The 10,788-nt window shown below is 48.9% G+C and overlaps 1 protein-coding gene across 2 annotated transcripts in view; it reads left to right on the plus strand.

Annotated features, from left to right (window-relative positions):
- The first annotated feature begins 453 nt into the window (after positions 1–453).
- Pitx2 (paired like homeodomain 2) overlaps positions 454–10,788 on the plus strand; it is a 19,629-nt gene continuing 9,294 nt past the window's right edge. The window contains exons 1-3 of one of the 2 annotated variants that reach the window (XM_021157696.2): positions 459–691; positions 4,442–4,497; positions 4,943–5,080. In XM_021157696.2, the coding sequence (XP_021013355.1) occupies positions 4,452–4,497; positions 4,943–5,080 (184 nt within the window). In that variant the 5' untranslated portion in view covers positions 459–691; positions 4,442–4,451. Of the gene's footprint in view, positions 692–4,441; positions 4,498–4,942; positions 5,081–10,788 lie in introns of both variants that reach the window. The other variant, XM_021157698.1, reaches the window with a different exon arrangement.

The following is a 10,788-nucleotide window of genomic DNA, read 5'->3' on the forward strand; positions in this document are numbered from 1 at the left end:
CCCTCCTGGGTTCTGTCCCGGGCCGCAGTCGCCTGGGCCCCTGGGCCTCACTTCTCAGCCCTAGTGGTCCCCTGTCCCCTCGATCGCCCCTGCACGCTCCCCCCACCCCCGCAGTGGCCCAAGGCTGTGCTCGCCCCTTGATTGCCCAGCGTACAGCAGGCTCGGCCGCCCGCCCGCGCGCCACTGTGCACTGGAGTTTGGTGGAATCTCTGCTGACGTCACGACACTCCGCACACGGAGTCGGAGCGGAGGGAAGAGAGAGGGATGAGAGCGAGGGAGGGGAGAGAGAGTGCGAGACCGAGAGAGACATACAGAGAGAGACATAGAGAGACAGAGAGAGACACAGACAGAGTTAAAGAGACTGAGAGAGACAGAGTGCGAGACCGAGAGAGACATACAGAGAGAGACATAGAGAGACAGAGAGAGACACAGACAGAGTTAAAGAGACTGAGAGAGACAGAGTGCGAGACCGAGAGAGAAAGCCGGAGAGCAGCAGACAGAAACTGCCGGCGCCCGCTAGCTTTAGCAGCCCCCCGCGTGGACCCTCTCGGAACTTGGCACCCTCAAGATCCCCGCAGTTCCACCCAGACCCGCTCCACGGCGCTGGCTGTGCAGCCCGAGCCTCGGCCGCCTGGCAGTCACCCTGGGAAGCGGTGGGACGGGGAGACAGCCGTTCTCTCTCCGGTAGCCGGTAAGTGGAGGCCCTCTCTCCCACAGAGCTGTGAGATAATGCGAGTCTGGAAATTTGTTCCACTCTGGAGAACCTCCGCCGCGTATGATTTGTGGCTCGCCGGGCTTGTTTCTCCAGATTTAGCGCAGTTGGCAAACAGATCTTGCAGAGCCCCTGTTCCGTTCGTCCTCAATCGCAGACACTAGAACTGTCCTACCCGGCGTTGAAGTCGACTGGAAGCCAGGCATGGCTGGCATTTAAAACGAGGCATCTTCCCTGAAATTTCGATGCCAACAGGGTAGGGAGAAATCCTCCAGCTGAGGATTAGCCCAGTCAAGATAAAGGGCCAGCTACAAAGTTTCAGCTACTGGAATAGATCAGCCCCTTCCCATCATTACCCATTGGGAAAAAGGCGATTCCATCTTAACAGGCGGTTAGTGACCTCTCAGGCCCAAGCGAATTACCTGAGAGCCAGGCCTAGATGCCAACCCGCACAATTACTTCGGATTATAAATCCTTTAAATTGATCATCAGTCAACTCCAATCTTGTACTGAGGGAGATGCATTTTAAACGGATGCGGAGAGGCCACTATTTTGCAACTGGTAACTAAGTAAAAACATGCGATTCCAAACCAGCGAAATATAGTCCTTTTATTCCAATTAAATCACCTTCCCTAAACAATTTAGAAATCAAACTATCTTCGGAGGCTGGGATGTTTTTGTTTTTATTCTATTATGTAGGACTACCGTATTTTTTTAAGGTAAATTAAGATGGGGAGAGACTTTTACTATTATGAATTACAATAATATGCATTCATACATTCTAAACGATTTAACGAACAAGTAATTTGATTTTTAAGAGATCTCTGCATCCTTTTCAGGCCATTAGTTACAATTAAAGATATTTTATTCTCATGCAGTATCATTTAGAGGAGACTCCACCTAAAACCAATAATTTTACAGAAACAAAGATTGTTACTGAGATGAATTGAGGACTCGGTTTTTTGCTGTGTGTGGGGGGGGGGCGCGTTGAAAATGAGCACAGTATTCCAATAATCAAAGTTTAGTTTCAAAACAAAGTAGCTACCTCACTTATGGAATGTTTTGCTTTGCCTCAGCAAAACTGCGCCTAAGTTACTGCCCCGCTTTGTCCTGTAAGCTGAGCACTGTAGGTTTCCAGTGCTCCAGAGGCTTGCATTCCACAGAGCTTTAAAGAAAGCTTGCTCATGGTGAAGCACAGGGCTGTGCTAAAGTGGTATCTTAATTTCCTTAAATGATTACCCACTGCAAATTAATTTGCTGGCTAATCACACCAATTTAGTTCATTTAAAACATATGGCCTCATGCTTTTTATTTTTCAGCTTTCCATGAATGGTTCTGCTGTGGGAGAAAAAAGGAAATGAAAAGGGTGAAATGGGAAAGGATTTTTGGTTTTTTGGTGTTTTTTTTTTTTTTTTCTTGGACTGATTAGAACCCGTAGCTTCTTCTACAATTCCATCCTTGTACTGCTTGGGCAGAAGTCATTTTTGAAACAAACTGCTCTGTTTCTTAGGGCTTGCCTGTCTGCCTGGCTGGAGTGGTCCTGTGCATGCTAATCGCTGGATAGTGCTTCATTAACACAATATGGAATGGAAGCTGACGCAAACCAGATTGCTTGCTATATACATTCCAACCAGGATGAGAACTTTTGGCATGAGAATAACTTCTACTCAGGAAACGTCTCCTATCTAAAATGTTGAGATTAGCCATCAAAACCAGTGTTGTAATCTGGCAGTGAAATTTGTCTGTCACACGTTAGCCACCTTGATAGGACAAGTTTAAGTATCATCAGATAAGACTTGAAGGTCTCTCTTTAAAGAAAAAAAAAATCTTCCTCAGTTAGTTAGACTGGACCCATTTATTAGGCCTGGCCGTTCTATGGAGCATAAAGTCCCAAGATTCACATTACTACGAAATAAAATACATCTCAAAGTCACAAGGACGTGTAGCAAGGAGCTAAGGAACACGTCTTGATCTTTTCACTCCTTGGGCCCAACCCTACCGGGTCTTGAAGCTTTGTTTCTTACTGCTTTGATTAGTCTTCGGCACCAAAGCGTGGGGGGATGGGGGTGGGGGGAAGTGTGTAGTAACCGATTTTACAGGTCAGGTCTTTCTCTTCTGTATATTTCAGTCCTTGAAAATAAATAAATAAATAAAATTATTTGCAGTAGCCATCTGCAATGTTGGGGCTACCGGCTAATAATGCAGCCAGTTCCGACATATAAAAAAAAAAAAGATTATCGAAATGATGATGCCATGCAAATTTCCCCCGAAATTATCATAAGTAAACATTTGGAGTCTGGACTAATAAAATCCCATCTGTGTTACTTCATATCGAGTTAGTAGAAAGCTGTGATAATGAATTTTGTAATATCTCCCGAACAGACATCTCAATCAGACACTAATCCTGTGATTTTACTGCAGAATCGCTAAATCTGGAGCCGCCAAACTGCTACTTCTGGGCCCACGGGTCCACAAGGATCGGCAGAATCCCTACCCGGGTCTCATTAGCTGGGGGAGGGGGGGGACCTGCTTGTGGCTCCCCACTCTTGGATCCCCAGGCCACCACACCAGGCGGCCCCTCCTCCAGGCAGCACGACCTTGGCCAGAGTCCCCTGGAGCTTGGATTGCTCCATAAGAGACTGAGGAGCGCAGGAAAATGCTCCTGAGGCCAAAACTCGGCCCACCAGCCTGGCAATGCCCGCTCTCACCTCCAGCCCTGGTCTCTAAGAGAAAAGGATCCTCCGATCGCAGGCATAGCCTGTTAACAAGAGTCAGGAGCCAAGATTCAGGGGGCCTGAGAAACCCTTCTTCCCTTTCTTGTCTTGAAAGCAACCATTCCATCTAGCCCTCCGCCACCCACCTCTCCGGGTTTGCCTGTGGCAAAGAAAAGGGGCCGCGTCAAAAGCTTGGCTGTCTGAGTTGCGGTTGGAAATTTGAAAAGGATCTAGCTTGCCTGGGACGGCAGAGGCCGAAACTGGAGGAGCAGCCTCCTCGGTGCTGTTTGGGCTTGGCGGCCCCTCCAGAAACGCTTGCCCGGGTCTCCTGTCTCGCTCCAGCCCGTCGTGTAACTCGGCTCTACGATCTTAAATCATACTTTAGGGTAAATAAATGGCTGGATGAGTATCTCCAGGGAAAAGTGTGGCTAAATATGGAAACGCGGCTCCTGGTGGATGAGAGGCCCTAATTCAGCTCGCTCCTGGAGCACCCTTGGCCGAGGGTTCCCTCCCTTTCAGAATTACAGAAAAGCGGAGGGAAAGTTGCTTTGTGCGACCGGGCATGCTGTTTCTGGCCTTCTGCAAATGTTTGCTGAGCTCAAATTGACTGACACCGTATTGAATGGCGATCTTTCCAAAGAGAAGTCCATTCTCCCCACCCCCAAATCGTATATAAGCTTAAGGTGGCTCCTCGGCCTAGGCGCCCTTGAACGTAGTCCCCGCAGCTTCTCCAGAAGCCTCCTAACCTCTGGGCCCTTTCCCCTTCAACTGGGGACATAATTCCTCCAGGTAAACATCTCGGTGGGAGTCCTGGATTTGGAGCTGGGAAGACGCTGCTGGACTCCACAGGGCTCTCCGGCCCGAGAGACTTGCCTGAATTCCCCAGCACCCAGTAGCACACTTAACACCTTGAGTTAGTTGATACTGACCTCCGCGCAAGTAGCTAGCTGCCTTTGAGCCTCCAACTCCCTACAGCTACCACTTCTCAAAGTCCCACCTCTCTTCTGTTTTGCAGATAACGGGGAATGGAGACCAATTGTCGCAAACTAGTGTCGGCCTGCGTGCAATTAGGTAAGAGCTCACTTCTCCTGCCCGGGTCCCTGAAAGAGAGTCAGGCTGCGTCTTGAGAGATAGGAGAAGGCTCCGGCTCGACAGCAAGGCCCCCAGCAACTGGAACTTTCTCCAGGGGGGGTTAGGCGAAAAGGAAATCAACCTAGTACAGCCGTGGCCTTGCCCTTTCGGGGAGGTTTGGGCTCAGGCGAACTAGCAAGGACTGCTCTGACACTCCTCTAAGCTGCCCGTCGGGTGGCCCAGGGACAGATTACTGCCCTCACTGGGTTGCCAAGGGGCCGGAGGGCTGGGAGTGTGATCCGTCCTTCCTCTAACGGGCTCTTTGCTCTCTGTCCCTCTTTCCCCTCGGTCCCGCCTCGCCCCCTAACTCTGGTCCGGGGCTCCTTCCCTCCGCCCTTTGGCATCCGCTGCCACCGCACGTGGGGCGGGCGCACTAACGGCCCAGGCGTGCAGCCGGCAGCCGTTGAATGTCTCTTCTCCAAAGACTCCGAAATCAAAAAGGTCGAGTTCACGGACTCTCCCGAGAGCCGGAAAGAGTCGGCCAGCAGCAAGCTGTTCCCGCGGCAGCACCCCGGCGCCAATGGTAAGGGGGGAGGGAAGCGCAGGCCGCGCGCCGGGCTCCTGCCTCCGGGACTCCGGGCTGCCGGTGAAGCACGGGCGGGCGAAGCTGCCAAAGCCGGTGTCCCCTGCTGCAGAACTTAGACTATTGGCCTCTGGGTAGAACGCGAAGCAGCCGTCCCAGGGACTTTAATTCCTTTCCACAAATTATACTGCACTCCTGAGACCCAACACCTCTCCCTTTTCTCTCTCCCTGTGGTCTGATCCCCTGCGCACGCCCCAGCCTACTACGGCCGCTGCCTCTGGTGTGCAAAGTGGTCTAACAGCGACCTCTGTCGCTCTCCTGGTCCCACTGCACGTTGCACCATCAGGGCCCACCCGGTCCCTGAAGCTCACAGCCAAGCCTCGCCCAGGAGGCTTGGTGCAGTTTATCGCGCCAGAGGAACGCTAGAAAGTCGTGCTGAAGGCTCGCTTCGAAGGGTCTGGGTTTGGACCACAGCCCTAAAGAGCAGGAGACAGAACGATGCACAGCACACGAGGGCCGCAGCGATTGGGTGCTCCTGTTGAAGAGCCCCTGCTGCTGTGTTAGCTGTTAGGCCTTGCGGCTTGGATAATGTAGTTTCTTCGTTGTTTGATTTCACCCTAGACCAGTCCATAGGCTTGTGCAAAAGGTGAAAATGTCTCTCACGCACAGCAAAGGCCCTGGAGAAATACAAACTCATCCTTAGATAATGTATGTGTGTATATAAGAGATGGAGAGGCCTTCATTTGGAATACATGTAGAATTCTTATTTACATATTTTTTTTCTAGTCTCCGGATTTTCCCAGCTTCAAATTAAGTAAGTGCCCGACCTTAGGAGGTTGTTGACCTTTGATTGTGTGAGGAGATAAAACTCCCCCACGGCCCTCGACCCCAACCCCTACACAAATATAATATTGCCAGAGGGGGTAATTTGGAACTACAGTCAAGTAAATAAAAAGTATTACTAAGGGGGAAAAAAAGACTTTCTGCGGGTATCTGAGCAGAAAGCAGCATTTGTTGAAACAAAACGCTTAAAGCAACCTGCAGCTTTCCCAACCCTGACTTCCCCAGTCCTCCTGCTGGTCAGTTAAATGTTCACTTGTCCGGGATTAACCCCAAGGGGTTAAATGGGGGCAATGCAGAGATAATGTCGGTTGATTTCTGTCATTAAGATTGTGTTAAATTCTTCTTCTGTTTGATAATCGGTCGTAAAAATAAATTATTAGACCGGAGAATGTTTGGGATATGGTTAAAAATCAAGAGTAGCGATGAGTCCCAGGGAGAAGGCTTTGTGCAAGCCCGGCCTAGGCCGAGGGGTGGGGGTGGGGGGCAGCCGCCGCCCAGCGGAGGGCAAGTTACATCCTGTGGCTTGTAACCCTAGAACTCGACCCCACCTCTAACCCTGATTTCCGTTGACCCAAAGAATTGTTTCTGAGGCTAGGTGGCCTGCTTTGGGGCTAATAGACGCAGAACCCGTCAAGGAGTCTGCGGTGGGATGATGTCCTTGTAGGTAGGTAGGCAGGATGCGTCCGAGAGCCTACTGAGTTCAGTCCCCGCTGTCAAGTGTCCTGGCATTCGCTTTTAATAATAGGAGAAAGAAAGGAAAAAGAAAATGGTGGGGAGAGAGAGACCGGATATAAATATGAAGGATTATAGCGTTTACTTGAAGGACGGATTATTTTAAAGAGTGTATGAAAGGTTCTCCCCCTATATTGCCAAAAATGTCTGTTTTTCTATCCTTTGGACTTAATTTTTAAAAACTGTCCAAATGTGTTTAATAGCATTCATTTAAAAGAGGCATGTAGTGGGAAGAGATACTGAAAACCTTGGGTTTTAGCTGTTTTGTGTGGTGTGTGTGTGTACTGATAAATCAAAATGATGATGATGATGATGATAACAATAACAATAATAATAATATGCACCAGTAAGGTAAAACCCCCAATCACTGCAGGAAGATCACCAGAGTTAAGTACCTCTTGGAGATTACAGAAAATAATTTATAGACTATACAAACTTCTGACTGGAATTTAGTTTTTGTACTTTTAAGGTTTCCTTTACTTTAAAAATGCATATTTTAAAATATCATATAGTGAAAAAGATGAAGCCAGTACACTCCCGTGATGGAGCCCACCTCTTCTTCCTCAAATAGCCTCAGATGCAGACTCTGTAAGGGAGACCCCCCCCCCAGCTCCGTATTCGAGCTAAGGCCGGCTCCATATACCACCACAAAGCTCAAAACTTGAAACTGGAGGCAGTGTATGGGGCTGAGAGAGTTAATAGAGCCTCCAGACCTGGCACTTGGAGGAAGGCATTTTGGCCAGTCCTATAGAAAGGAGCAAAGTCCAGCTAAAGACTTCACGTGTGGCTACAATTTTTAGGAACTCTCAAATGGTCTTGACCTTCAGGAAGAGAAAAGAGTGCAGAATGTTTGGGAGTCGTTGCTGTAGAGTAGGGCATAAAGCCCACAGCACTGCCGGGCTTGGCCTCAAAGTCTGTCCAGTTTGCCCTGCGACAGGCGCCCAGTACTTCACCGCTTTCCCTACCCCCAGCCATGCCATTAATTTTTAAATAGCTTTGAGAGACCGGCTGGGCTGAAAGTATTCTGATTGCCCCAAGTCCTAGATTTTCCCCGCCTCAGAAGAAAACTCCAAGGTCCCTCCCGACACTCTGGGTCCCTAAACACCCCTTCTCCCACGGGGGTTGGTGGTCGCAGCTTAATCGCGAGTGAACTCTGGCCCTCGCTTGTTTCCCTCTTGGGCTCCCATTCACTTAATCAGCAAATGTTGGCGAAGCTCGAACGATGTGAACTCCTATTCTACCCACAAAAGCAAAACGATCTGGTTTCCATTATGAAGCCGCTTAAAGTGGAGGCCTTCTAACATTCAAACCTTCTGGAGCAAAAGGCAAAATGGTGGTGTCTGGAGGAGGGATCTGAGCCCCAAGGAAGAAGGTTGTGGGGGAAAATGGAGCGATCTTGGCTGTAACTGGGAGGCAAGGTGCAGGTGCTAGCTGGAGGATATCTGAAGCTTGCAAAGGCAAAGCGACAGGAGAACTGGGTGGTGACAGTTATCTATTTTCTTTTCCCCACTGGACACCACCTCCGCCATTAAACCTGCAGTTTTCTTGGCAGAAGCCTCCTCTCTTCTTGTGGTTTCCAACCACCCCCACCCCAGTGGGAAATTGTACCAGATGTCCAGGTAGTCAGTCCCTGAAGGTCGGTGGCAAGCATTCTTTGCAGGTGGCGAGTCTCTCAACCTGTTCCATTCTCACTCAAAGTTTCTTTAGGCTGCTTAGGCGGTTACTCCGCACAGGCTGCTGTTAATATATGCAGCAGTTGTTAGAGCGACTCCGGGGAAAAGGAAATGTATAACGAAAGCTTATTCGTGAGCAGGAATATACTAATGGAACAATCTGATGTCTTCTTAATCCTATGTAAAAAGCTTTGTCGTCTTCCTAATATTGACTGAATGGGTAATTAATGGCTCTTCATCTAGGCGAATACCCTGTAATCCAAGATAGGCAAAAGACAACAGCCCAAGTTAGAAGACAAAAGGCAGGGCTGCAGCCACACAGCCCTCCCCAGGGACTCCCACTGGGAAAGTTTCTTCCCCTGGGAAAGAAAGAAGGGGTGGGGTACAAGCCCCATCCTTCCTGGGCTTCACTAACCATAGAACTTGACCATGGATGGGTTCCGCGCTCCAGAACGCAGCTTTTCTCTCTCCAACTCTTCTCTTTTTCTTAACTTCTTTAAGATCTCCCCATCTCAAAGCCATCTAAGAATCACACACACACATACACAAAAGGTCCCTTAAAAACCTCAACACTGGTCAAGGCTTCTTTTGACTCCAGTACACTCCCTTCTTTTACAAACCTGGCTTAGAGTCCATCAGGATTAAAGCATCGGAGGTAAAGGGAAAAAAAGCCTGGAGCGGAGCACATGCACGCGCACTCGTACATGCACACGCGTGCACACACACATAAGTGTGTCAGTGTGCTGAAGAACCATTAGGAGTGATGGAGTCAACGTCTTTGTGAGAGCCTGACATGGAGTGCCCAAGATTCTCCCAACGTGTTTTGAACAGGCTGACATTTTAATTTAAACCTTTAGAGTAATACATTACTAAGGTTACTACAATGAGGGGGGCTCCTTTTTTTTTTGTCAGCTGACAGCTTTTAAAATATTATTTCACTAGGGAAATAAAAGCTTCATCTCAGATTATAGGTGGGTATTTTTGGATTTATGTGATTTATGGTCACCATGGCAACTAATGCCGAATGTTAGCTACCAGCATGTCTGGGAAAGAAAGAAAGAAGAGTGGGAGAAATAGGAAAAGGAGGTGAACATGAGTTGGAGAGAGGGGATTGATTTAATCCAATTATTTTTTTAAGTGACTTCAGTTAGCCCCTGCACCTCCTCCTCTCCAAACCTGGATACCTGAATTTATTTTCATTTTCATTCTCTTCCTGTCCGGGCGGTTCTCAGCTTTCCTCTCCTGAATATCTCTTCTCTCTCTCTCTCTCTCTCTCTCTCTCTCTCTCTCTCTCTCTCTCTCTCTCTCTCTCCCTCTTTTCTCCATACCGCAAAGTCACATTTAACTACACCAATCTCACAGGTCAGTGAATTGATGCTCTCCAGAAACAAGTGCAGGTCTAATAAACCTGCCCTGCTCAGGTGCAAATACAGGAGGGGCACTGGCTGCTCTTAGGTTAGTAGGTGTTAACACCAGCCTCCCTACCCATCACTGAGCAGTGGAGGGGTACCTCCCACTGGCACCCTCACACCTCCTTCGACTGTCAGAGTTGAGCTTTTCCACAGGGGCTGGCAAGGGCAGAGAAACACAGGTCTGTTTTTATGGGGCTGCAGTGGATGAGTGTCAGTTAATCTCTGACCTTCGGAAACCCAACAGAATCGTTAACAAGCCCAACCATTTTTGTTTTGTTTTGTCTTGTCTTTTGTTTTCATTTACTGAACAAGCAAAATCATCCGCAGGGAAGCTTTTTATTTGGGAGGGAGGTCGCTCTTGTGGGTGGGAGGGGAAGGTCAAGCCTGGTTTGTGTCCAAACAGTTGAAAGAGGGGATAAGAGGCCACTTCTTTGGGTATGGTGCCAGGTCTCCTCTTCCACCAACACACACACACATACACACACACACATACACACACACACACACACATTACCCATCACGTGGCTGAGTCCTGGCCAGGCAGAATCCTTGAGCCACCTGGGGAGATGCTGTGCACACACCCCTTTATGACCTAACAGTTCAGGGATTCCTCTAATTGAGCCATCTTCCAGGTGAGTTCTGAGGGCACAGTCTTTACAAAATTTAAAGACTGATTGATTGGGTCCCAGCCCATACTCCACAACTACCAAAACGGACTGCCCAGACCTACCGCTTACCGGGATGGCTGGAGGGAGTTTGCCCAACTAACACTAAAGAGTGTGAAATTAAATAAGACTTTAAGACCGGTAATCGGTGGCAAACACCAGCTGAAGACACGCCTGACCCTGCGTCCTATACTTCCCTCCCGGAGGGTCTTTCTTTGAAGGGGTAAGCAAGAAAAGAAAACCCAATTAAGGTGACCACGGGTGCCTCCTAACACCAAGCTTCCTTTCCTTGGCCTCGGAGAAGATATATAACACAGTCCAGGCCTCTCCAATCTCTCTCTCTCTCTCTCTCTCTCTCTCTCTCTCTCTCTCTCTCTCTCTCT

Source organism: Mus caroli, chromosome 3 (assembly GCF_900094665.2).
Source record: "Mus caroli chromosome 3, CAROLI_EIJ_v1.1, whole genome shotgun sequence".
Taxonomy (NCBI): Eukaryota; Metazoa; Chordata; class Mammalia; order Rodentia; family Muridae; genus Mus; species Mus caroli.